The sequence below is a fragment of the Equus przewalskii genome, chromosome 7, assembly GCF_037783145.1.
Source record: "Equus przewalskii isolate Varuska chromosome 7, EquPr2, whole genome shotgun sequence".
NCBI lineage: Eukaryota > Metazoa > Chordata > Mammalia > Perissodactyla > Equidae > Equus > Equus przewalskii.
This window is the reverse complement of record NC_091837.1, coordinates 50022041-50050030: the sequence shown is the minus strand read 5'-3', so window position 1 is coordinate 50050030 and position 27990 is coordinate 50022041. Positions and strand designations below refer to the sequence as shown.

General features: G+C 40.3%; 1 protein-coding gene and 1 long non-coding RNA gene across 17 annotated transcripts in view; one reads left to right on the top strand and one right to left on the bottom strand.

Moving 5' to 3' along the window:
• On the top strand, positions 1 to 27260 carry AQP4 (aquaporin 4). Of its 14 annotated transcripts, none has more exons than XR_011541960.1 (7): positions 137 to 292; positions 3489 to 3903; positions 4799 to 4963; positions 5247 to 5327; positions 8816 to 8980; positions 14482 to 15591; positions 17200 to 17382. XR_011541960.1 is itself a non-coding variant. In XM_008507708.2 (6 exons), the coding sequence occupies exons 1-6, from the start codon at positions 261 to 263 to the stop codon at positions 25975 to 25977; spliced, it is 867 nt and encodes a 288-aa protein (XP_008505930.1). In that variant the 5' UTR covers positions 138 to 260; the 3' UTR covers positions 25978 to 27260. The 14 variants fall into 14 exon arrangements, 12 of the variants coding, with proteins under 12 accessions (XP_008505928.1, XP_008505930.1, XP_008505929.1 ...); XR_011541959.1 differs by lacking the exon at positions 137 to 292 and adding an exon at positions 663 to 801; XM_008507708.2 differs by lacking the exons at positions 14482 to 15591; positions 17200 to 17382 and adding an exon at positions 25969 to 27260 and having other exon boundaries at positions 138 to 292.
• Positions 1 to 27990, bottom strand: part of LOC139084522 (uncharacterized) — a 260226-nt gene that overhangs the window by 62792 nt on the left and 169444 nt on the right. Inside the window, exon 1 of one of the 3 annotated variants that reach the window (XR_011541962.1) lies at positions 586 to 660. The exons of the other annotated variants lie outside the window; for them this stretch is intronic. This is a non-coding gene — a long non-coding RNA (uncharacterized lncRNA). Of the gene's footprint in view, positions 1 to 585; positions 661 to 27990 lie in introns of those variants that run through there. 3 annotated transcript variants of the gene reach the window in all.

Below are 27990 nucleotides of genomic sequence, written 5' to 3'. Positions count from 1 at the left end.
AATCCTCCTTTTCAAAGATTACCAGCTAAAGAAACAATGTAAGCAAACGTTTTTGTGTTCCTGAAATGCCCTGTGTCCATAGTGATCAGGTAGAGAGAAGTTATTTCAAGTTCAAATATAACTTGGCGATTGCCACATGGTGCAGAATCTTTCCACCCCTAGACTCCAAAAACCCAATCAGACAAGTGGCCGTAATCTGACTCCCAGCACACTGGGAGCTGCGGGCAGGCAATGAGAGCTGCACTCTGGCCAGGGAAGGCATGAGCGACAGACCTGCAGCCAGGCGGTGGGGGTAAGTCCTTCTTTGCCTTAAGGGAACAATGCTCAGGGCCAAAAGATGAAACTCAGATTCTTTTACTACAGGTATTTGTGCCCTCGCAGGCAGAATCTAAAAGGAAACTCTAGGGCAGAAGGGTGGTTCTTTTAGATCTGGGCACTGGGCACATTCATCAGAGAGGCACAGAGAAGGTAGAAGGGATGCTTTGTAGCAAAATCCTCCATATATGCCAGACCTGTGAAAGCACAGGAAAACTACCCCATGGAGGTAAATCTATCTGTAGTATTTTCATCAGGAAAAGTACTCACCCGGGGGCTTGGCTGTCGGGAAGTGGATCGGGCTGGGTGTTCAGCTAGAAAGTAATGTGTCTGGGTCAATACAACCAGGGCACATCAACAAACCCCCTTTGTTCTGGGGAAAAAGAAGCAAAACAAATGGTGTTGATCCATATCCAGAGTGTGAACATTGATGATCACAGCAGGGCGCTATGGCAGACGCTGGGGTGAGCACTTGAAAGGCCAGAGGTATGTACGTGCTTCAGAAACTTTGGGGTTTAAAGCCGACTGAGGTTGGTCACTCTGCCCTGTAAGGAGGTCAGATTTTTGTGGGTTTTCTAAAAAAGCTAAATGTAGTTTTAAGGAATATATTTGTGTTTGTGTTTTTTGTTTTTTTAGTTTCTCTGGCTGATGAAAATTTGAAGCTAGGAGAACGACTGAGTTTCTTAAATTAGGTCTCTGGAGAGGTAGACAGATGCATAAGAGAATGAGCAGGAGAGCAAACTCAGGGACCTGGGGAGAGTGAGGGGAGAAGGGGAGCAGCCAGGAGGCGGCCTCTCCCTGGGCCCGCCCCTCCTGGTATTCTCCTATTTGGCTGAAAAGGGACCTGCTTCCTGCCCACCAGCTGCCTTAGCTTCCTGCTTCGTCCGCTTCCTTTTCCCCACTAAATCCCGCCACAGATGACCAGCACCTGTGATACCACCTTGCCCCTTTGCCATCCCGGCTACAGCCGTGGGCAGCTGGTGAGTTCAGAAGCCACCCTCACAACTTCTTTTTCAATTTGTGAGTTCTTTGAGTTTCTCCCCCTTTGGGATATTTTTAATGCCTCTCCCAGGGCACCCTATTTTTGCCTCTTTATTTTCTCTTCTCTAGGGAGTGTGATGTCATTGTCCTCCCAGCTGGGGGGTTTCATAATTACTCAATTTGAGCAGTTCACTTGGGCAACGGACGCTGGGGGCAGGGCTGGCTGTTCCCCTTCTGGAGCCACCAGGACTTGGGCAGAAAATGGGTTTCTCTTTCCAACTCTGAAGCAAAGCCCCAGATCAAACCAGAGGCTGAGCTGAGATCCTAAAGGTCACGGGAAAGTTCCCCTAGCTCTTTTGGGCACAGCATTTCCCTACTTCCCACCCAGAACCCAGGCTCCCGGGGACAGTAAGTGATATGGGGGGGAAAGGGCTCCACTCAGTAATGTGTGGAAAGGAAAGCTGCCATACCACAAATCTGTTAAAATATGTGGCTGTCTTGCCCAACCCTTTTCATAGTCCTCTGTGAGCAGTCTGCTAACTGCTCTCCACACTCCTTGGCTTCCAGGCTATCACAGGCAAAGGATAAGGGCACATGTTTTGAATAATGGAGTAACCGGGGTAACCGCCCCTCCAAGGGCGATCCTAGCCGTTTCTTGCCAGAACGAGCAGTTGGCATTAATATCCTCAAACTTCATCCCTGCTCAGCTCCAAAGATCCGCAGACACTAAGAGGCAAAGAGACTGGAGGAAGAAAGTGTCTTCCCTCCCAATGGCTGCCCTGCTGCTCCCCAACCTCCCTCACCCTCCCTCACCCTCCCTCACCCTCCCTCACTCTCCTCCCTTACCCTCCCCTCCCCCCTCCCCCCTCCTCCTCCGCCCGCGACCATGACACACACACACACACACACACACAAGCTCCCCTAGGAAGAGGTACGCCGTCTTGCAGGGCCAAGCAGAAGGAGGAGCAGGCTGTCAAGAATACACTAGAGAAACACCGCTTCCCGCGGAGCCTCGCACTCTGAGGACCAGTTCCCCTGCCACACCCCCTTTCGTCCTCGCCGGCCGCGGTGGCGCCTCCCCGGCTTTCAGCCGCACTAGGGTGCCTGGGCGGGCGGGCAGGGTGCCCGGGGCGCTGCTTGCAGACGCCAGCCTCCAGGACCCCTTTGGGGAGCTTTATCTGAGGGGTAACCTCAGGGTTTGAGAGAGGGTCAGGCAGGAGAAGGGACTGTCCCCTGACACTACAGAAGGACCGCGGAGGCCAGGACGCAGCTTTCCCAGGCGAGGCTGCCGGGCCGCCGAGGAGGCCTGCGGGCGGGCATGGCGCAGGTCCCAGGCTGATAAGCGGCTGTGTTTGTGCACCTGGCCGTTGCCCGGGAGCCTGGCAAGGGCCTGGGAGTGGCCGCTCCCCTGCCTTTGGAGAGGCGCTGCAGGCTCCTCTGGGGCTGAGAGTGACACGTCCCGCGCCGCACGTCCAGACCCGGGCGGCCACGAGGTCCCTCGGCGGCCCGGCTCCGGGACTCCTCCCGCTGGCAGGGGACAAAGAGGGAGTGTCCCGTCCCAGCTCAGGCCCTGCCAGTTCCCGCCGCCGAAGCCAGTCACCATGAGCTCCCCTCCCCGCAACGAGTTTACCTTCTGGGAAGACAGACTTCCAGCATTCCTGGCTTCCCAGCAGACCTCCGGTTAATCCAGTCTCCACTGGGGAGAGGCGAGGGAGCATCACGCTCTAAAAGCCGGTTTCAGAATGCTAGGTTCAGCAATAAATTAACGAAACTGAAAAAGAGCTCCCTTTTTAAAATTGTTTTATGTTCAAAATATAAATAGTATCTGAAAAGTACATTGAACTTAAAAACTTGTTCTGAGGGAATTAACTATAGGGTAAATATATTTTACTCAATTTTTAAGGAAATTGATATAGACATTTTCCTTTCTAGGAACAATTCAGATAATTTTCCAGTGAAATTGGATGATCTTTGAATATTAAATAAAAGGAGACTAGAATAACAATCTCTTGATTATTAATTAAGGAGACAATTAATTAAGGAGATGTTCCAGAAGCATTCTTTCTTGGTCTGCAAGTAACCATGAGAGGGGCCCTGCCCACATTAGGGCAATACTACAGGCCTGGCATCTTCACCTAAATTCATAAACCCTGGTTGGGTAGCCTCTGATGCCAATTTGTCTTTCTTTTCAGTAAGTGTGGACCTTTGTGTAGAAGAGAGAGCATCATGGTGGCCTTCAAAGGGGTCTGGACTCAAGCTTTCTGGAAAGCAGTCACCGCGGAATTTCTGGCTATGCTTATTTTCGTTCTTCTCAGCCTGGGATCCACCATCAACTGGGGTGGAATGGAAAAGCCCTTACCCGTCGACATGGTTCTCATCTCTCTTTGCTTTGGACTCAGCATTGCCACTATGGTGCAGTGCTTCGGCCACATCAGTGGCGGCCACATCAACCCCGCTGTGACCGTGGCCATGGTGTGCACCAGGAAGATTAGCATCGCCAAGTCTGTCTTCTACATTGCAGCCCAGTGCCTGGGTGCCATCATTGGAGCGGGCATTCTCTACCTCGTCACACCTCCGAGTGTGGTGGGGGGCTTGGGAGTCACCACGGTAACATCCTTAACTCTTCTTTTCAAACTAGGACTCCAGGCTTCTTACATACTCTGCTAGATGACACCCTGGTGGCCTGAGAGACCTTCTTAAGATTGCTGATTTATTCCCAAGGAATTTCAGATGATTCTTGATAGGGGTGAAACTGATTCCACCAACATTGACTATATCATATGAAATCATTGTTTGCTAGTGAGTGACTTGGACATTGCTAAGTCTGGGTGGCACAAAAATCGTGTTGGTTTTTGGTTTTTTTCCCCTCTCTCTCATCCCAGTGACCATACTGACTATATAGTTAATCAAAGGCATTTTTATTACAATTATTTGTTGGTTCCCTAGCATAGGAAACAGTTTTGTTTCTTGTCATGTTCATAAGATTTAAAATGATCTACATCGAGTCACACTTGAAAAAATAAATGGGCCTTTGATCCTAGTTTTGTTCTTAGCTGATTAGGAATATCATTTGTTAGCTCAGCACCAGGGTTGATTAAAAACCCGCACACAGTTTAAATGTTAATTGAAATGTATATTAATTAATTTAAACCTAATTAATGGATTTAATCATTACCTTATAAAATTCCAAGACTCAAGAAACTTTTCTAAGATAAGTGCAGCAGTGGCACATTTTGCTCCCTTTGTAGAAACGGACATTCAGCACAAACTCCCGTTTAGTCATTGTAAGAGTAATGAATTACCTGTGATGGCCCCAAATGGGTAGAAATTTATTCCTTCTTTTTCTGGGGGTCTGGGGGACACTGTCTCAATTGACAGTGGGATAGAAGATTCAAATTAACCATCAGTTTTTACAGGGATAAAATATGCTTTTCTCAATGTTATGTTGTCATAGAAAATGTACTCTTGCTTCAATTCAGATGGAGTATTTTTCTCTTTGTAGGTTCATGGAAATCTCAGCGCTGGTCATGGTCTCCTGGTGGAGTTGATAATCACATTTCAGTTGGTGTTTACTATTTTCGCCAGCTGTGATTCCAAACGGACTGATGTCACTGGTTCAATAGCTTTAGCAATTGGATTTTCTGTGGCAATTGGACATTTATTTGCAGTAAGTTTCCAAGTCCATTTAAATAATTGATCCATTTCATTTATCCTCCCCCTAGAGCTGGCCTGAAGATGTTGTGTTTTATAGCTGTAGTTCTTTAGTATCCAGCCACGTCTGTCCATTTTCGGTGATTATTATGCTAACTGTGTGATGAGAATGTTGATACGGCTGCTAACATCTTGAGTTCCTCTAACTAACTTGGCAAATGGCAGCAAATTCCCGTGAATGATACCTGTTAGTAGCTGTGTTTCAGCAATGCCTGAAGTTGTTTTCTTTTTCCCTCTAGATCAATTACACTGGTGCCAGCATGAACCCCGCCCGATCCTTTGGACCTGCAGTTATCATGGGAAATTGGGAAAACCATTGGGTAACCATCATGTTGATAGTTTCCATCTTTCTACAGTTGAGGACAATTACCCATGGAGCTCTTGGTTTTTATTTTTTTTTCATTATATTGCTCACTAGTTTCTCTTACTTCCTCTCAACCTTGACCCCCTCCCCCTACTTTATTACATCTTTCATAAAGACTAGGGAGAGACTAGAACAAACCTGCTGCAAAACATCTCATCTTATATCTGCTTTGGGCCTTCAGTAATAGCCTTTTTTTTTTTTTAAGCACTGCTCTGGGCACTGTATCTGACAGACTGCAGCAGAATATATTGTACATGGAGGTTGCCTATGTGGAACAAGTTACAATCAGGATGGTGTAGTGAATATGGTGTTTAATAATTGAAAATAAAGCCTTCCTGACAATGACAGGAAATATACTTGCCAAAAAAAAAGAAGAAAAAGAAAGAAATGCTTAAAAGCACTGCCTATAGCAAAAATATTTACCTTTTTGTTTACAGAAGCATGAACCCAATTAATAGTATGCAAGTTGGAAGCATGTGAACTGCAGATGGTGAGGAATAAATGGTGCAAATGTTTACACTATTATCACCATAACGAAAGGCGGAAAAATAAATGACGTTCAGAAAAGGCACACTTTTCAATATCATGTCTAATCTACTTATTAATGTGGTGGCAATGCCTCCAGAGAGCAGCGGTATCCATTTTTAAATATCACAATCCATTTTATTTTAATTGTTTCTTACAAAAAAGGAATTTAAATCCATTAAATGAATAATATGGCAGTTTTGAAGGCCACTCACATACTAACATACAATAACCAATAAAAATATGAGACATATGTAAGCCAGCTTCAAATGGGGCTAACTTTTACTGTCATTTATATGTTGTGAATGCTATTTTACACCTTTTATTTTTAATTCATGAATATAAGAATATGTCACTTATGTTTTAATCTCACACATACGGTGATTATTGACCCAGTCAATAATCATGACTGGGTCCACCCAACCATGAGCTACATTGCAAATGAGGAGAAATTGCAACACTGCTATGTACATTTTTCTAAGAAAAGTGTACCAAGTCTTTACCAGTAATCTGTACCATTAAATAACAGCACGAGAGTCCATGTTCAAAAGTAAGAATTTGGACCCAGCCATACAAAAACTTAGTCAACAGTACTATTCATGAGATTGGTCATTTTGCCACTGATATTTCCATTTATGTCCCGAAAGATTTGCCACATTAACAGGAATGGAAATTTTTAATGGGCAGTATATAGATCTTATAATAAAAGTACTTTTAGTTTAACTTATAAATTCAAACTATTTTTGTAATTAAAATTTAGAAAAATGACAACTTTCAATTTAATTTATGAGGACTTTAATATGTGGATGAAAATATGTTTTATTAATTACTTGTTAGTTTCAGTAAACTAGTTAAAATTTAAACAGTAGGAAAATTCTTAACTTGTTGATTGAATCAAGTTTCCCCTTGTTGCTATTTTATAACACACTTAATCCCTACTGAAAAGGAATGTCCATTCTGTAGCAATGGATGTGGGAAACTTAGAACAAATTTAAAGTATATTTGCAGATAGATAGACTGATAGACTAGAAATAACAGCAAAATATTAATGTGAACTTTTTGTATAGTGTAATAATGTTTTATAGTTTTCTTCTTTATACATTTCTGTATTTTCTATATTTTTAGCAATAAAAATTGTTTATCTTATAAATTTTTAAAGTTACTTTAAAGTACATTATGACTTTGTTTTGGAATAGCAACTTGAAATTGAGATTTGTTTATTTTTGAGAGCTTGCAGCCAGATGTGTTCGACAGAGGTCTTTCGGGGAAGTGTTATAATTATGTCACAGTCCTTATTCTCCCTTGTGGGATTTGTAGCTTATGGAACTCACCAAAGGAACAAAGAGCAAAGACATTCAGAGGAGGGCTCTCCTTGTTTCTCCTTTGAAAGGGCATGGAGAGGTCAAGTCTCACATAGTTTCTTTCATGTTCAAGATAAGGAACTTGGTTCCTGCAGTCACCCTACCAACAGTTTTTCTCTTAGGTATATATATTCAGCTTCAGCTTCAAGTTCAAATTTTCTTTAGATTTTGCAATGAGGATGCTAAGTGAGATTAATTCCAGAGAGTGTTTTAAGCCAGAAGCGTTCATCATATTTTTTCATATGGGAGAAGCATAGTGTAATGGAAAATAGTATAGTGGTTCAAAAGAGAGATTTGAAATCAGACAGACCTGAAATCCCAGCTCCACCGCTTGCTAAGCAAGAAATCCTAAGCAAGCTTCTTGCCCTCTCAATGTCAATTTTCTTACCCATAAAATGGCGATAATAATAATATCTACCTCAAAGGTTATTGTTAGAATTAATCCAGGAAAAGTGCTAAGTACAGCCAGCTCAGGAAGAGTGCTCAATAAACAGGGTTTCTGTTGCTCAAGTTTATCTGTTGAGTGTATGTCTGATTTCTACAGCTTTCACGTGCTTTAAAGGAAGTGTTGAGGTTTATCCAAACTCAAAACTTAGCTTATTCTAGACATATATGTGATATGATAAAAACTTCCAGTTATTGAATTAAAATCCTATGGAATTGTTAATCCTCAAGTAACCATCATCTGTAAACTCAGTACAGATCTTTTCTCCAAGTGAGCATTGGCAGAACCATGAGCATGAAAGCACTCTTCAAGAAGAGTCATAAACAAACCATGAGGTTTTCTGTTAAATCAAATTACCAAATTTTAGAGAGGAAAAATATGTAACATAAGGAAAATGACTTAGAGCCAGCCTAGCCACATACATCTTTAAATTGTCTAGGAAACATGCAATGGAGCAGGTTACTATACAATTGGAACTATTAAGTATTATACAAGAATTATTTCAATTTAATCCTGATAATCCATGAGGTATGTATTATTATAATCCCCACTATTCAGATGAGGAAATTAAGGTTTAGGAAGTTAAGTAACTGATGTAAGCGTTCATAAAATGGCTAAGTGGTAGAGCTGGGATTCCATGTATCATGCTGTACTGAATAATGAAAGCCCCAAATGCTAAAATCTGTACTACGATCGTGATTATGCAGAAACCAATGTAAGACGGCAATGTTAAGAAAACAAGATAAGTATTCTCCAGAAATTCTTTTTTTTTTCTAGTTTAATTGAAGAATTCTTAGTGTCTGCTTAATTTGCAGTACCACCAAAGAGGAGCCATCTTTACTTTAAGGATTATCAGAAAATACAAAGAACGTAATTAATGAAAGCAGGAAAAGAGAAGAGGAAACAGTCTTTTCTTGTTTTCTGTTCAAATGTTATTTAGCAATATATGGCTCTCTGGTGTGCATTTGATGTATTTTCTTTCCAATTCTTCTCTTTTTTTATGCATGACACATTTGTTCTCTTAATTTAAACCAGCTAAGTTCTATAGTCATGTGTTGTTCAAAGGAATAGTTTTATTCTACTTACACTCTATAACTTCCATCTTTCCCCCAGATATATTGGGTTGGACCAATAATAGGAGCTGTCCTCGCTGGTGGCCTTTATGAGTATGTCTTCTGTCCAGATGTTGAACTCAAACGTCGTTTTAAAGAAGCTTTCAGCAAAGCTGCCCAGCAAACAAAAGGGAGCTACATGGAGGTGGAGGACAACAGGAGCCAGGTAGAGACCGATGACTTGATTCTAAAACCTGGAGTGGTGCATGTGATTGACATTGACCGGGGTGAGGAGAAGAAGGGGAAAGACCCATCTGGAGAGGTATTGTCTTCAGTATGACTAGAAGACAGCACTGAAAGCAGACAAGAACCCTTAGAACTGTCCTCAGATTTCCTCCCACCCATTAAGGAAACAGATTTGTTATAAATTAGACACGTGCAGGTTTGTTGTTTCATGTCATATTACTCAGTCTAGATAATAAATATCTCATTATTTACCAAGGAGGAATGGAAGAAACCTATTGTGAATTCCAAGTCTTAAAAAAATCTTTTAAAAATATCCCAAAGCAAATATGTATCTAATTTGTCTAGGTGCCATTCACTAATAATCGATTTAAAATGCGTGTCAAGATTTGGTTAAGTCTTGCCTGACAAAACTTATAGACATACCTATCAGCTTACTCCTCCTCTACCGTGAAACTGGCATTGTCAATCTTCATTTGAGTATTTATCCTGTTAACTCAAGTTTATCAATGGCAAAGTACAGTATGTCACAGAATCATGCACATTCAAGAAAGGAAATATACCGAGCTCTTTTATGGACAATCCCTTATTTATAAACTACCTCGGCAAAAGAATATTAACAACGGTCATTGCTAATGAATTGTTTCCATTTATATTTCAAATACCCAACTTTCAACCCAAACTCCAATTTATAATATTCCTTCTTCCTCCTCAATGCCCAAGGTAATGGAGAACTAAAGCCCAGAAATTTGAAGAATGTTCAGAAACCCTGTATAATTATTAATTCCACCCACTAAAACATCCAAATCATAAGGAACCCCTCTTGAGATTCAGGACAAACAGACTTGTAAGATCTTATGGGGGTGAGGGGGGAATTACCATCATACAAAAATCATAAGGACAAAGGAAATCTGTATTTTGGCCTCAAATAGTTGATCTGTTTTCAGTGCACATCCTCAAATACACTACCTGAAGTTAACAATCTAAGCTTTTAACCACTTAACAAGTCTGCTTAGTTTTTTTAACTTACTGGCAAAACTGGGGGGTTTGTGTGTTTGTAACTTTGGTTATCTACATTTAAACATTACTGAGACATATTTTTGATAACAAGAACATAACTAGTTGAGTCCTGACTTTTTGATGATGATTAAGCTCTGCTCACTCTAGAAGGTGTAGGCCAGTCCTGCCCAGCCCCAATCTCTATTGCCCTCTCACTTCTCATGACATTTGTTGATAGTCTTCACTGTGTGTGTAATAATATTTTAATGAATTAAAATGCGTGAGAGACAAGGAACAACATGGTTGCAGAATAAAAGGGTGAACACATCACAGAACTGTGTATTCAAAGCTGACTAGGTAACCAGTCTCACTTGCAGAGGTATTGTATGTAACTCAACACATTTTTGAAGTGTTTTCATTACTCACCCATTTATTTGTCAAAATAGTTTGTCTTTCCTGTACCGCTTTGCCTTATGTCAATAGAAAGGGCTCTGGAAACCCCAGTTTCTATCATCTGAACCGTCTAGTCTAGCTTTTTATCTTAGACAAGGAGCTGCAAATATCAGTTTCACTGAACAAAAGCGAGGAGTAAAGCAAAAATCAATCACTGCAAAGAGTGGCTTGTAAATAGCTGATAATCAAGGGCCTCCTTCTCCCATGCACAGTTCCAACTGTGTGCCACTTTTTAGTGTTAATGGCAGTTGTGTGTCTGTGGCAGTGAGATAATGGACCACTATTAAACCTGATTCTCTTCGGTGCTAGAAAAGTGATGCATAAGTTTGCCAGAAAGTCCTCACACGGGTAGGCCTGGGAGTGCTGCTAGTGTTTTTTATGGCAGGTGTGAAATCCCAGGCTTCCTTCTCAAGGATGTAGCCAACCACCCCCTTCGCCAGTGATGCACGTTGCTTCCTGTTTGTGGCAGCATCTATAGGATCTAGGGTTCGATTCTAAGGATGGTTTATGCCCGTCTTTTCAAATGTTTGTACAATATACCACTAAAGGCTTAAAATTGGGGGTGGTTCAGCTTATAACATAATACTATCAACCATCGGCAAACACGTCAGTTCAAAAAGAAGTTACGTTAACAAAGAAAAGTTAAACCGAATTTCTGAATACGCTTACAATTTACTGGCTTATAATCATTTTTATTCAGTCATATGATTTACTTCTTATACACTCATTTCCAGTTAGAGCATTCAATAAGTTAGTGCTTGAAAAAAAAGGGTGAACGATGTTTTTGTAATTTGTTTTCCAGCAACTAGCAGAGTGCCTAGCACTTAGTAGGTATTCAAAATAAGTGTGTTAGTTAATAAAAATATATAAATTTCATTTGAGATTTAAGAATATGAATAATTTTCCTTTAACCTTTATTTTGCTCAATATTTAATAAAAGCATGGTTTCAAGGACTATTGAGGGAAGGCAATGTAAACGTAAACCCATAAAATATATTTTTCCATTCTACTATTTTAGAGGTACGCAGTGAACGAAAGCTTTAGCGCATTTTTTCCCCGCATATGAGACAACATATTCTGTATTTCACTCAAGGCTCTGCCAGTAAAAAGTAATGAAATTGTACCTTTCTAATGACATCTATGCAGCAGGGGTCTATTGCCTTGTGGATGGCACCAAATTATCCAAGTGTATTAGGAGACTAGGGCTTTTTCCTTTAATCCCTTCTTATTAATGAAGTGCATCAGGCTGCTCCCAGGAGAGTGCTGCTGACAGATACACAGAAAAGAGATCAGAGAGAAAAAACTGGAAGGACATAAATGAATTATATCCAGCCAGGAAACGATGCCAACCATCTCTTCCCTAAGGAAAAGTACACAAGTGCCCCCAAATTATAAGGTGGTCCCTACACTGAAAATGTATATAGTTTGCCAAAAGAGTACAAAGAGTAAGAGTCATTTTTTAAATTTTCAGGGCTTTCTTAATAATTTGGTGCCCAGAATTTGAATGTATGTTTTTGTTGCTGAAGATGACATTTTCTTCAGAGTCCTAAACTTTTACACTGGAAGGAAATATTTTCTGATACCTAAATAGTTTCCTAAATTTAAGATTCCTACACTTTGTTTCTGCTCTTTGACACTTTTCATAAATTCTTGTACTTTCTTTCTGTCGTCTGGCCCTTTTCCTAATGAAGTTGATAGGTGCTAGCAAGAACTGCTACTCAGTCTGGAAGATTTTACAAGGAGACTAGAAATATTTGAATAACATACATCATGGAATTAAGTTGTCTAATTAATTATTACGGTCTGAGTCCAAATAGCACAGAATAGTCTTCTTAGGCCGTGAAACTAGGCAACTCATTTACTGGTTTAAACTCAATAATGAACAGGAAAGTTTCAAAGAAGAGTAGCAAATTGAAACGCTAAAATTCATCCTATTCTGGTGCAGCCCTTTGTCGCAACATGTTGACACTGTCCCAACATGTTGTGAACGTTTGACAGAGAAATTGCCTTTGTGACAACTGAAGATGATATTGGGAGTTCAATAGATAACGTTATCAAACAATAGAAAGCCAATATAAATTCTCCTCATAAGCACTAGAGAATACGCAAATTCAGAATATTTTATACCTGAGAGGAATTGTCTTTCATAATGTTTATGGCAACAAAAATATTAGGAAGATATGGTGACTATTTGGAAAGTGTAATGTAACAAAACTCACTTTCTTCACCACAAATTTTGTGTGTTTGCATTGGTATTGTAGTACTTTATAGATCACCCCAAAAGTGTATTAACTTTTGAAACCCATAATTCTCTGAAATGCATGGACAACATTTAATTGAGGCCCCAAAACTGTGGCTGCTCACTTTTGCAAATGACCATAGCTTGTGAAAATACATATCAAATAAATATGATACGATATGTACAATGAACATTAAATTTAAGAGCAGCTATAATGGTACCCATGCATGCCAAAATCCAAGAGCTAAAAAATGTACCTAATTTATATAACCCATTGGAATATATTTCTAGATTCTCTTCAGAATTAATTAAATAAGCATGCAATTTATGAAAGTATATAAACAATTGTTTATCACTTTTATGACCCAAATCACAATAAACTTGTAATTCATGATAAACTGGTGAGAATAAACTGAGCATATGGTTATATTCACAATTATTTATTAACTGAAATTTTATTCCAACATTAGAGCTAATATTAAGGAGATTTAAACTATAATGTCTAATATTCGGAATAATCTATTAAACGATTAGCATTGTGGTTGATTCCCATGAATTATGTTGTATCTCATACTACTAAGCTTGTGCAAATAAACTTTTTAATGTTTTAAAAGGCAAGCACTGTGTTTGATGATGTTTGAAAATTCATTCATAGTTTTTGCATGTTAGATCTTAGGAGCATCCTGTAGAATGACCAGAAGATTTAGATATTTGACTATAACCAACACCAAATGAAGTGATGGGAGGATCCATATAATAAAATGTATTTTTTGAGAGCCTGCAAAGTATATACTGTAGTATGCCCTGATGTAGACAGTGAAAATTGCGTTTGCATGGGCTTAAATCTAAATTTCCACATCTATGTAAAATAGATCATTGAATATTAGCGATCATTATAGTGAGTCTAAAAGTGAAGACTTAAACAACTGTGACTCAAATAGATGACCCATCCTTAGGGCATTTGGCAGATTCTGTCTACCCAGTTGGATAGCATAGACACCATGAGTACTGGTTTAGTCCCTTGGGTTCTTGGTTTGAAGGGCTTCTCAATTTTGAGAGGTTAGAGACCCTCAGGGAAGGATTGAGGACAATCTCTTATGCAGTGTGCAACCCATCAGATGAGCGGTGAATGACACCTCAGGAGCCAGGTGGATATGCACCTCTCTTATAGCATTTGTCACGTTGTAGTGAAATCATTTGTGTAGGTGTCTGTCTCCCCTGCTAGGTTCTAAACGCCTTTAGGGTTAAGACTGTGTCTTATTTATTCTGTATCCCCCACCCTCAATTGAGCACTAGGCTTGACATTTTGCTCAATAAATGCTTGTTGCATAAATGAATAAAGAACTTAAGGATTATCTTACAATCATTAGGAAATGTCTAATGAGCACTATCCCTCAATTTAGTTGTTTTTTGCTGTTGTATATGTGTGTGCTAAATATTTGAATTCTTATAGTTCCAGTTAGGATCTCAAAATTAGCTCAAACACCAAAGCAAAATAAAACAAAAAAATGCACAGAAAGAATGAAACACTAATTGGATTTCTAAAATTTATATCTGATGTGTAGGCAACAAGACATGTTTTCATTGCTATATTTATACAATGGCCAGATGTTAGATGAAATTTAGCTCAATGACTATTTCAGCAAGTAAAGTATTTTAACAAGCATGGGGAGCCAGAGATATAAATGTCAGCCTGAGTTTAGATAATTATCCTGCTTGAAAATGTCTAAAACAATATGTCACCTGAATTAATTCTTACTATTTTTTAGTTTTTCCACCTCTTCACTTCTCAGGTTTAAGGAGACTTTGAGGACCCTTAAAAGCTGAGTTGACTTCTGCTGCCTCCACATATTCAGAAGTCTCTGAGAAACCGTGACATTTATTTTTGCAACCTTTGTGCATAGCACAGTGGTAGTACATGGCTAGTGCTCAATAAATGCAAGATGAATGGATGGGTGAATGGATAGATGGATGGATGGAGGGATAGATGGAGGGAAGAAACACTTCAGTCTGGAGGTATTAAGTTACTCTGTGAACAGATAGAAATCAAATTGCTTTTCTCCTTATGAAAGCACTGGCCAAGGATTAGAATGGTAGAGGAGGAAAGCACGGAGTCGAATAATCATCAATAATGAGCATATATATATATATATATATATACATATATATATATATATATGCTTTAGAATTTATAAATATTACTCTCAATCATTTAATCTTCAAAGCTCATTGTGAGGTAAGTATTACTATCATTCTCATTTCCAAACATGGGGAAACCAAGTATCAAGAAGATTAAGTAAATTACCCAAAATTATACCCAGTGGTAAAGCAGAAACTAGAATCTGCATCACGATTAATCCCAATCCCCTGTGTTATTCCCCTAAATCACACACAGTTCCCCCATTCCTCTATCAGCCTAATTTCCCATCAGCCATGTTTCCTTAAGTGGCAAGAAACATATTCTATCCACAGTAGGGCAAATCCTTATGTACAATACCAACAAGGTGCAATAAATTAAGTACTACAGACCTGGAGTAAGTATTACAGAGCTTAGAAATGATCTCAAATAAGAGAATAGGGTTGACTGTTGAAATGGGTTTACTTTAGGATACTTTGGGTGATTTAGAAAAATTTTGATTGGTTTTTCCTTAGGAAAATATTATAAAGACCACTATTTAAGATATGTTTCATTTGGTACAGAAAAGAGAGTAGGGGATTAATTGCAAAGTTACTGATAGGTGTCCCACATTTCAATAATAATAATAACAACTTTCAATGATTGAACACTTCCTCTGCATCAGACGTATACTTTACCCTGTGTACTCATTCCTCATAGAAACCTTAAGAGGTGGGTATTGCTGTTACCCTCATTTGACAGTTGAGGAAACCGAGGTTTAAGAGAAGTAAGTAACTTGTCCAAAGTCAAGCAGCTACTAAGTGGTAGAAGTGGGATTTGAACCCAGGCAGTCTGTCCATAGACTCCACTCTTAGCCTCTGCCCTGTATTGTCTCCTACCGGTGGTGCTGGAGGTTTCCAGTCCTTCCAACTTTCATATCTGCTTTTTCCAAGGCTTTGACTTTTCATATCCAGCACAGATTGCAGTGTGTTTGAACCTCTCAGTTGTTGCCAACTTAACCTCTGATTATCATTCTGACCACCTCTGAAGGAAGACTGAAATATTCAAGTGCAAATGCCACAAAGATAAATCAACTAAACTTACAAAGTACTATTTTTGAAAGGGATTTGGAATGGCCAAGAAAACTTTCTTTAGTGAGCAGGGGTATGACAGAAACCTCTTATACACTATACCTTCCACTTTTTAGCTCAGATTTCCTGGTTGGTCTTTAATTTATCTAATTTGATCATTTCTCTTTGCCCTTCACTGGGACAAGTAACATGTATTTCAATTCTTCTTTACCCATTAATCACCCAATCAATATATATGCTTGAATATCTATTTTGTTCAAGGCTCTATAGAAAATTTTAATAAATTATATTTATTTATTAAATATTTATTTTATTGATAAAATAAAATTTAAATAAGGGAATCAGTTAAATGGTGTTTGACAATACTTACCCTAGATCAGCCAGTAAGTTTACAGACTGTATTTTTTTTTAATAAAATAAAATAAAGGTATTTTTGAGTGGGCCAATTGTAACATTGTTACAATGGCAACAGCTTTGGGAAACAATTGCACAGAATGACCACTGCCAGTACTTTCCCTTTCCTTCAATAGTAAGAGGAGAAAATTTGCATTTATAAAATGGAACTGAACACAGTTAGTACCTCCGTTTCCAAACTAAAGGACTGGCGACTAAGTGTCCAAATATTTTGATTCAGACTCTCAGAAGACAAAAATTGTTTTAAATATAGAGATGTACAACCAATGACTGTGGAAAACTGTTTAGATTTTGGGCCCCCAGAGGGGAAAGACAAGAAAAGAGGCGAAGAGGGAGAGAAGGAGGGACGGTGGGAGGGAGGGCTGGCAGGAATCCCTCAGTTACAGCGAAGTCTGTGCAGAGGGGCTCCTAGGGCTCCAGCCCCATCCAGCGCAGGAGTTGAGAAGACAGCAGTTGCCCCTGTGCAGAGAAAAGTCCCTGTCCTAAGTTAGAGTGTTCTTGTCATCCTATATTGTAATTAGCGCTGCTGTCATTCTATATCGCAATTAGCCCCAAAGAGAACTGGACTAGGCATTGTCTTCAACAAACTTAAGCCCTCATCTCAATTTTAATTGTCAAAATGTCAGGCAAAAGGGAAATAGATCCCTCCCAGGAAATGAAAGGTCTCGCTGAATCTCGATTTTCAGGAAAAAAGGCAGGATGAAAGCAGGATCTCTCCATTTCTCTGAAGAAATCTGGCCTCTAAAATTTATTTCTTTAAGAAAGAAAAATTATGAGCCTACATCTCAGCACATGGGCCCTGGAACTAACTCGCCATATTAAGCTACTCCAGAATTTCAATGTCAAAACTTATCACAAAGGACGTAAGTTTTATCTTGTTGTTTCAAAAGCTAATCTTCTGGAAACAGTCGCAGTAGAACTGAAGACTGAGAGTGGCTGGGATTTCTCTAGCGACCTGCTGTAAAGAAGAGTTGAGAGAGACTGAGAGGGATTATTCAGCCCTGTGGTGTTGCTACATTGTGGTTAAATCATTCATATTCTTTGAACTCTAATAAAAAATTCTCATCAAACAATGATGACATTTTCATCTCATCAAAGTTTAATCACAAGAGTATTGTAATTCTGATTTTCCTCACCTCAGTTCAAATTGAAAGTAATTGTCAGACGTCATTTTAATTCTAACCATTACATCCCTTCTTACATGTTCTCCCTCACGTTATTATGGCCCATTTTGTTCTCTAAGAGGCATGTCATTTTTTTCTGCTATTTAAGCAGTTTTAAAAGAACTCTGTCACCTACTTACAAATAGTACACTTAAGGTTCATTTTAAAAAGCATTTGAGATAACAAATTAACATGAATAGAAAATGTTTCCTTGAAACGCTGAGAGACACGAGGGGTAATAGATTCTGCCTATGGAATTGTTTGATGTTGGAAAAACACTTAATTGCCTGAATTCTTGATGGTTTCAAAAAATTTTTTTCTTAGCAAATCCCAGCATGATGGGCTTAAGTTGTACAAAAGCAGAGAGGTAAATACAAGCTTGTTTAATTTTCTCCCATTGACATTTTGGAGAAATAACTCTCCTTTAGTCATGAAGCATCCTGGGATCTGGGCTGAGAAGTGAGAGCAATTTTACTCCAATTGAGAGAGAGAATGGTGGCTCCCTCCAGGGGATGGCAAGTAAGTCCTTATCACCGCTTCCAAGGATGTATGGAAAGCTTGCAACAAAATCCAAGAGCATTGTGGAACTGGGGATGATATGTGTGTTGTATTTTCTGTGTTTTCCACAAGGGATTATCATCAGAATCAGAAGGGAAAAAACGAACGTTATAATTATAGAGACCTAAGAGACCTGACTTAAGTATAAGGGTCGGAGGGGAACATGGAGGATAGAATGTGGAGCCGTTTAGGTGGTAATGGTTCTCATGTCTGTGTCTCTGTCAAAGAACAGAAAGCTCAACCAAAGCAAGGATCCTACACTCAAATTCTTACGGGGTAAGTGGGCAAGTGATGGAAAGGAGTCAAGAAGTCCCCGGGGAGACTGGAGCAAACTTGACTCAGCAGATTCTTGTCGTCTATGACCTTGGGTCCAGTATGGCCTGATCTTCTAGTATTTTAGGCAAACTTGAAATTCAAAACTAAACATGTAGTCTCAAATTCTTAAATCTTGGGTTAAATGTATTTTTTTTAAACTATAGAGGCAAAGAAAATATGACTGAGGCTGGACCAGGCTCAAGGATCATCAGTTTGAGATCTTTAACACCTCTTGGACATCTTCATATAGGTTCCTCAAACACCTCAAAAACATGTTCTAAGCTAAACTAATTGCCCTCATTTCTTCCAGCTTGTTTCTCCTCTTGTGTACCCCAAACCACAGAGTTGTCTAAGCCAAAACATGGCGGTCAGCCACATGTAGTTCCCCCTTCCCATTCAATTATTTGCCAAATCTATGATCTCTTAAATCCATCTTGCCTCCATCCCTACTGTCTCTACTTTGGTTCAGGCCAATGCAATAATTATGTAGATAATTATATTAGCTCCAAACCCAGTGGTCCTCAACCAGGGATGACTTGGCACCCCAGATGATAATTGGCAATGTCTGGAGATATTTTTGGTTGTTACAACTCAGGGTAAGTTTCTGGCATCTAATGGACAGATGCCAGGGATACTTCTAAACATCCTACAATGCAAAGGACAGTCCTCTATCCCCTAACAAAGAATTATCTGTCTCAATATGTCAATAGTTCTGAGGTTGAGAAATCCTGCAACTGGTCTACCTGCCTTCAGTCTTGCTTTTCTCCAAGCAAGAAGGATAACTCTCTCTTAAAAATGAAATATTTCAAGGTTATCTTTTCAAATTGAAATAATATCTTTTCATCTTTTAAAGGTTATCTTTTAAAAATGAAATCAGGAGGCCGGCCGTGTGGCCTACTGGTTAAGTTCAGCATGCTCCACTTCAGTGGCCTGGGTTCACAGGTTCAGATTCCAGGTGCAGACCTACAAGACTCATCAGCCATGCTGTGGCAGTGACCCACATATAAAACAGAGGAAGACTGGCACAGATGTTAGCTCAGGGCTAATCTTCCTCAGCAAAAAAAAAAAAATATATATATATATATATATGTATATATATCATATTTCTTTAGTAAAATCTGGGAGATATTGTTTATTTTTCTATCCAAATCCCACACACATACTTCTTTGCAACAAGAATCCTTTTGCTCCAGAGAAGAAAGGGCCCTCAGTTCCATGGAGTAAAGGTTTATTAGGCTTACCCAATCAAAGTAATTTAGTTGCCCTCTTCAGTGATTGGTTTAGGAAAGGGCCTGAGAATAATTTAATGTCATCTGAGAAAATATTCTCTATTCCTGAAGGAGGCTGTGATAGATTTAACTGCAAAGATGGCATAATAACAAAACATTCCTGTGTATGTGTCTCTTTGCGATATGACTGCTCTTCTTCCCACGGTGGGGTGAAATCCATTTCTCATCTCTTGCACTAGGGCTGTTCCTGTAACTTGCCTTTACCAATAGAATGTTGCAGAATGGCCTTGTGGGATTTTTGAGACTAGGCCTCAAGATGCCTTGTAGCTTCAGCTCTCACTTCCTTGGATCACTGCCTTGAGATTGCCATGTGAAGCTCAGTCTAGTTAACTGGGAGATGAAAGACCGCTTGGAGCAGGGAGGCCAGCTGCCCCAGCCATCCCAGCTGAGGCCCCAGACATGTAAGTGAGGTTTTCTTAGACCATCCCGCCCCAGTTAAGCGACCAATTGACTGACTGCAGGTGAATGAGTGAGTCCAGGAGAGAGCAGCAGGCCTGCCCAGCTAAGCCCAACCCAAATCGCTGACTCACAGAGTCATAAGTGAAATGGTGATTGACTGTTTTCGGCCATTAAGTTTTGATGTGGTTTGTTATGTAGCAGTAAATAACTGATACAGAGACATAGGAAGGAACATGGCTTTTTCCCTCCTTCCACCCTTTGGACGCTGTTGCGTGAGGAAGCAATATCGGGCTTTTGCAGCTATTCTGAGAGACATACCTGGCGCACTGAGAAGAGCAGAGTAGAAAGAGTCTGGTCCTTCACGATGTCACTGAGCTGCTGAATTAACCTCCCTACCTCTAGTCCTCTTGTTACATACTAAAGTACAGTAAAATTCCCTTATTGTTTAAGGCACTTTTATTTGACCTCTCTCTCACTTGCAGAAAAAAGTGTCCTTCACTGGATTTCCACTGTCCTTAGGATAAAATTAAGTCCACTCACGATCTAGTCCCGCTTATCCTCTAGCTTCATATCTTGGTACCACCCACCTTGCTCCCTTACTCCTCTGCCCATCACACTTACCTTGACCTTCTTTCAGTTCATCAAATGAGCCATGCTCTTGCTCAGGGCCTTCACGTGTCCTATTCCTTCTGCCTGGAGCTCTCTACTAACCCAACCACCACACACCATCACTCTACCTTTCATTAGGGATTTGGTCCCTAATCCTCCCACCACAAGTGTGGAACTTCTGAACTGTGCACTTCACCATAGGGTGGTCTGACCGGGCAGTTTAGGTGCAGAAGCCTTGACGTCACTATCTTCAGGCCTTTGTTCTTAGGCTGGTCAGATTCCCCAGAGAAACTCTTCAATCCCCTGCATGCAAGGTGAAGGCCTGGCTGTTCAGCATCTCGAAGCTGAATGTGGGAAGAAGTCTGGGGGGTGATCTCCACGTCCAATGTCAGATGCACTCCCTTAATCCCCTGTTTTCTGTACTGTATCTCCATCCTCAACTGAGCCCAGTTTCTCTCTCTGGAAAAATTAATCCTCCTTTTCTTGCCAAGGTGGTTGGTTGTTGAGCTGGCAAGGTGATCTGGAAATCTGACAGCTTCAAAAACTCACTTTCAATCAGTCCCTCTCATTTTAGTTTGTCTAAGCACTCCATTTCTAGAAGTTCCAAGTGCTACCCATTTCTGAGCTGTGGATTCTGAGTACAGAGAGTTGGATTTCATCTTTCTCTACTTGAGGTTAACTTTCAGTTCTCTCAGGTGCTTTATCACTCATCCATCAGCTTTCCAGGTTACAAAATTTGTACTTATAGCCTCCTTTCCTGTTCTTCCTATCTTTGGGGGCTTAAGACTTTTTAAAAATCACTTTAGAATTGTTTTATGAGGATCTTAGGAGGGAGTTAAAATCTTAATCTGCCATCTTTGTACAGGAATCCTCCAATCTCTTCTGTTCTTGGCTTAACATTACTTCCTCTGAACCCCTCGAGCCTGCCTTGGGTGCCTCTGCTACAGCTCCCCTGTCAACACTTTGTGCTCCTCCATCGGACATGTGCATGTGGGTGTGGATAGCACCAAAACACAAATTTATTTTTGTCTCTTCCTGTTCCTTTAAACTGTTATTCAGTGAAGATAATCTTCCGCTGTCTCTAGAAGTTGACATAGCCTCATGATTTTCTGCTTACTCACATGAAAAAGACAAATTCACAAAACCAGATTCACTAAGTAGAATGTTTCCTGCCCAAAATATTAAGCAATTCCTCAACCTTCAAAGTTAAGAATGCTCCCTCTCACCCTTGCTAAGGCCTATAGTTGGCAGCTGCCTGACTTCCAGGAAAAGGGTAAGACGAGCTTCTGCTCTCTTTCTCTCTTCTTCTCTCCTCCTTTCCCTTTCACAGCGGCTCACTCAGTTGTGAGCAGAGGGGAAAGTAAGCAGAGTTGCCAGGTTTAACAAATAAAAATACTGGTTAGGTAGCTTTGAGCTCTCTGATCTGTCTCGTGATTATTGCTCACTCTTTCCCTCATAGATTATATTTTTGTTTTGTGTCATTTGTTTTTTAATTCTTTGGCATTCCCATCCCTAGAGACTCCTCACTTGCAAGTCTCAAGACGAGCTGAAGGGGCCATGTTCCATCTTCCAGGCCTGCAATCAGCTCTCTGACCCTGGTTCACAGCAGGAATTAAGATGGTTCCAGCCTGGCCCTTTCTCCCATGGGAAACACTCAGACATTCTCCATTCTGACAAACTCTGAGCATGCCGGCTGATCCCTGTGCAGCATCAAAGCAGCTCCTCATCCTTTCTGTCCCCCTCTAGATTTCCCAGGTCAGAGTTAGGCTCCAGTCTAAGGTGACCCCATTCCCAATACACACAGCAAGCTCTCTAAGTAATCATGTTAAGAGTTTGAGGTGAAGATGTGGTATTCCCTTTCCATCCTACCCTTTCGGGTAAAACCTGTGGGCTCATAACCCCATTTCCTCTAGGGAATTCCTTCTCAAATCCTTCTTTCTGCTCTACAGGCTTATAAAGCCTTCATCTGGATGTGGGTCCAAAAGTTAAGGAACTCGTTCTAGTATATTACTTTATAAATTACGTGTCAGGAAGAACCTGTTTCACATTGACTTTGATTTCTCATGTCTGTCACAGCAATGTCTTAGTTGAAACAGAGGCAGAAAGAGTTCATTTTCAAAATTCTCTTTCACTTCGTAAGATGTCTGCGTCTGCCCACTAGTTCACAAAACTTGCTGAGGATAAGGGGTCATTGGAGCATCTCCAGAACCTGGCACACAGACAGCAATCTGTAAATATTTACTGGTTGGTAACCGAATGACTGAATTGGCCAATACTGGTTTTCTACACCGGGCTGTTACACCACAAATGGCCGTCGATTATTTCTCTCTACCCAGGAGAGGCGATTTTTAGTTTCAATTTGCAGAAAGAACAGAAATGCTGTCTTGAGACAAAGTTACAAGTGAAGATCGTTAAAATTTCTTTTTCAGAAGATTTTAACATGGGATCAATATCCGTCTGTTTCAAGTGGTTCAGGGGCTATACTTGATAAGGAGTCAATTAAAATACCCAACTGGGGAGATGTTCCAACATCATAATTCTATGAAAATACAATAGCTTTGTCTCATTTCTATGAAGAAACTGAAACTAGATTAGCAGAAAATTAAGTTGGTCAGGACTCTTTTTATTATTTAAGCTAAGGGAAACATGAAAAGTAAAATTATATCTTATTCTAAAATTCTATGATCCTATGATAGGAATAGTGGAAAATAATTTGGACTTTTCAAATACTTCCAGCCATAATTTTGCAATTTCTAGTTATAAGCATTTGGAACATATTATATTAGAATTTCTGTCTTGAATCATTCTCACATTAATACTGAATTTGCTGGTAGTTATTCAAGAAAGAGTGGAAAAGTTTATCCAGGGTTATAGAGAGGATTTTGGACCACATAAAATTTACCTGATGTAAATATCACCTAAAGTGAGTTTTCTTTCTAATCTATTATTACGGAATTCATGAATTTATCATATGTACACCTAACTGTTTCCCAAAAGGATTTAAGGCAGATCTCAATTTTTAAAAAAAGATATCTGGGTACACAGAGTCAATATAGGAAACAACAAAGGCTCTAGACAGAATGACACTTATCTATATTGAGTCGGAGGTGAGACATTCACAGCACTTAAGCACTAAATTTAGCTCTAAAATTTCTGATATCAAGTCAAAAGAGGAAATATAATGGCCTATATTAAATCTGCCATGACATAAAAGGGAAAATATCAACTCTTCAAGGGTTGCTATTTTAGTTTTGTACTAATCCAGGAATAATTTATCCTATGATTCCTCATATAATGATAGCTAACACATAGTGAGTATCTATTTGGTGCTCAGCACTTACCTAAACTCTTTATACGTATCAATAATTTAATCATCATAACAGAACTGCAAGATAGATATTATCCCTGCTTTACAGATTAGAAAATAAAAGCACAGAGAGATAAGTTACCTGTGGTTACTGCTAGAAAGCAGCAGCCATAATCTGGAACCCTAAAGCTCCTGCTCCTGACTGCCACATGGCGTAAAATCTTCTTCAGTGGCTCCACAGATGATGTCAAAGGTATCCATTTCTTACATCAACACTCAGTTGAAGCCAGGGGTGTAATGTTGAACTTAATGTAAGCATTTGCACTATTAAAACCTAGCTAATAGAACTATTGGAACTTAGCTAACGACACACAAATTATTCATTACTCAGTATACTATAGGAGTAGTCCTCGACCCCCATGATGCTTTGAAATTTATCCTAATGCAGAGGATGCCCCAATGTGGCTCGGCTAGAGTAGGGATGGCATCACAGAGGGAAGGAAAAGATCGAGCTGACACAGGGGGCTTCCTCCCAACATCCAGGATGGAAGAAGCAACCAGAGAGCTGCAGGCTAGGTCTGTCCCTCCCTCATGGTGTGTTGACCAACCAAAGATTGTCATGCACAGTTTATTCAAAAAAAAAAAAAAAAAAAAAAAAAGCTGCCAATATTGAAATTTGCAGGAAATTTTACAAGCTTCTCCTTAAAAATTGGATAATGAGGCATGCCTGGACCCCCATCCTTGCAAGCTGCCATGGCCAAAGCTAAGGGCTTACACTCCATTTGGATGAACTGTGTCTCTGTCAACCACACTCTGCCCACTCCACCCTGCCTCTTCCCCCAGACCCCTTTGACTCATGTGTGTCACCTCCTGGATTCCTGGAGGCATTTGAGATTGTATTCCTCATGACTAGGAGGCAGTGAGGCAAGACTTTGAGCAGTGAGTTAGAACAAGCACTTGTGCCATGAAAAAAATTAATTAATTTTGGGTTTCGTCTTTATCCTCTATGTGGGAGAGATCTTGTTTAATTGATTTGCAGGTGCCACAAATATATCTAAGTGCAAAATGCACCCAAGTGGAAAAAACTGAATTCCTTTCAGAGATTGCTGCCCTAAATGAGACAAGGAGAAGAAATTCTTAAATGTGCCAGGAGAAGAGGTAACAAAAAGAGAGGAAGAAAGAGGTGGGAGCTCGGAGCTAGGTGGTGGGAGGCTGTTCCCCTGAGATGTGATTCCTCCTAGTGACCTACCAAATGCTCAAAGTCGCACACATGCGTGTGCGTGTGCGTGTGTGTGTGCGTGTGTGTGTGTGTGTGTGTCCTGCCACAAAAGAGAAAGGAAGGACGGAGGGCAAGATGGCAAGCTAGCTTGATATGAGTTTTTATGATGCTGAATTCTGCATCCAAAGTTTTACTAAAGCCAGCAGAAGCAGCCAGTATTAACACGGGGCCCAGAGATAGAAAAGCATAAAAAAGACAGCTGTGGGGACTTGCAGAAATTAAAATGAATGCTCTGGACTCTCAAGACCTGGGAGGCAGGCTTTCAAGCCAAATCTAAGCAGATCTCAAAGGTACAGGGCATCCCAGCTGACCTAGGGTCGCCCCAAATGAAGCCTATTCCCCACTCAGCATCCAGGAGGGTCAAAGGGTTGCTTAGATGCGATAAAGTTGGTAGATAATTTTCTATTAAAACTCAGTCTCTAAACAACTAGTTTCCAACATTTAATGAAAATTTCCTTTAGTAACATTAGACAGATTTGGATGTACAATTTCCCCCTGCCCTGACACACACGTACGCACATACACACACACATTCCTTCTCTAAAAGCAAAATAATAGCAGTAGCAACAACCACTTATATCTTGGTATTATGACAACCTTATCCACATATATTCTGGAACAATTACAAGGACTTTAGTGGGAAAATAAAAAGGGGAAAGGAAAAAAATAAACCCGATGTAGGATAATTGCACTACTGGTAATTTCTCGGGATTTACATTCTAATTTTTTTCACTTTTCAGCTGTTTTGAGAACAGTTCCCCAGAAGCCAGGTGTTAAAGGTCAGGATGTGACTAACCTACAGTGAAAACGATGTTGATGACAATAAGCAACAACAGGAATCAGAAGAAATAACTGTGATGATAGCAATAATCCTGGAGGTGCCATCGGAGCAAACTGTTGCCATGGAAACTGAAAATGGGGGTGGGGGCAGAGGTAGAAACTCTGTTACAATGGAATGCTGTTTTCCTACAACTTCTGAGAATCAGTTCATATATTGTATTTTTTTTAAAGATTCAGATAAATAGCAATCTTTTGTGATTATACACAACAGAGTTAAGGACAAAAGGACTTGCCAAGATCAGAAAGGATGTGCTGGGGTGACGGGTTGGGATATTCGCCCTCAGGTTTTGCCTCAGAGAAACAGCAGCACAACATCTTTTTAGAGAGAATTCATACCAGCTTCACCATAAGGAATACACACAACAAAATGAAAATGTTCCAAGCGTGGTATTTCTTTTCCATCTTCACAGTTGTCCAGACAGTTCAAATTTAATAGTGGCACACGTTGCTCTTTAAGGCACAAGAGAGATACTTTCTGAGTCCCAGGATTGAAATGTGAAGGGATATAAAAATCTCTCCAGCTATTTCCAAGAACATAAAGAAAACGTTGGTGCAGAAAGGGGTCAGAAAATCCATCTGGATCACTTTTGAGCTTGGCAATCCTATATCTTCAGGGTATTTTTTGTTTAAAAACATTCATCACAATGTTACACAATTATATATGAAATCATTCTTCCTGTTAGGCCACACCCTGGCAAACACTTGCAAAGAAAATGGCTCTCATTTCTTGGGATGGCCAGCCTGTCCAAGTGCGGGCTGTGACACTGCTTCAGAAAGCAAGCCCAGAGAGAAGTTGGGCCACAGAAGGTGTGCCAGCCCCTGCCAGCCAGGGAGCCCACTTGCAAGGAGACCAAAGAAAAACTCACTGCATACGGTAGCCTCACCAAACCTGGTTCACCGTAAGTACCAAAGATTGACATCTGCAGTGACCAGTTGAGCTGGCACTTATTTCACAAGGAAGAACAGTTTTCCCCTCATTTGGGTTTATACTTTATATTATTATAAGATATTCTCTATTCTCCATTCTCTTTCCTACCTGTGAGACAATAGTTACTAATTTCTCTTCCTTTTTCTTATGCTGAATAAATACACCATGACGATAGAGATATGATATCTGTTCAGCGCATGGAAGTTGATCTGTTAAGAATACAATAATTAAAAATATTTGCCTTTTGGGGCCGCCCCACGGCCAAGTGGTTAAGTGTGGATGCTTCGTTTCAGCCCACCGATTCACACAGTTTCAGATCCCCGGCGGGGACCTAGCACAGCTCATCAGGCCATGCTGAAGTGGCATCCCACATGCCACAACCAGAAGGACCTACAACTAGAATATGCCACTATGTGCTGGGGGGCTTTGGGGAGAAGATGAAGAAGGAAAGACAAATATGTAATATGTGCCTTTTCAATTCCAGGAATTGAAGAGATGCCATACTTTGGCCATAGTAAGTGCTCATTGTTATTATTAGAGGTGACAAGTGGACATCTGGTAAGTTTTGCTACTGTAAGTCATTGTAAGACATTCGTTCACTCAAGTGGAAAGAATGGGAAGGCAGCATCATTCTATAGATTTGTACTGCAGATTCCTTTTCTCACCAAGACGAGGCACATCCATTAGAGCCAGACCGGCTCCGGAGAGTTTGCTGGCGGAGGAAGTCGGGCCAGCATCCTCGGCGGATGCCCCGCATGGACGGCAGGGGTCTTCTGTCCTTCCTATAGTAACCCCCAGAAATCTCCCAAAAGATACCACCACTTAAAGAGTTGCCCCAAAAGTAAGTAAGGAAAAAAGCTGTAGGACGAGAAACTGCTCTCACGACTGCAGCCGTGAGGCATCTGATGACAACAACAAAAAATACCCGTCAGTCCAATTTGAAAATATTCTTGAAGCACAGACCTGGCTCCAGGTTGCTCCTGAAGTCTCACAA

Excerpts from the sequence above, each read along its gene's own strand:
- AQP4 (XM_070627527.1), top strand. The coding sequence starts at position 746 with ATGATCACAGCAGGGCGCTATGGCAGACGCTGGGGTGAGCACTTGAAA. Across the intron at positions 3,904-4,798 it reads GGGGCTTGGGAGTCACCACG|GTTCATGGAAATCTCAGCGC; the intron begins GTAACATCCTTA and ends TTCTCTTTGTAG. Across the intron at positions 4,964-5,246 it reads CAATTGGACATTTATTTGCA|ATCAATTACACTGGTGCCAG; the intron begins GTAAGTTTCCAA and ends TTTTCCCTCTAG.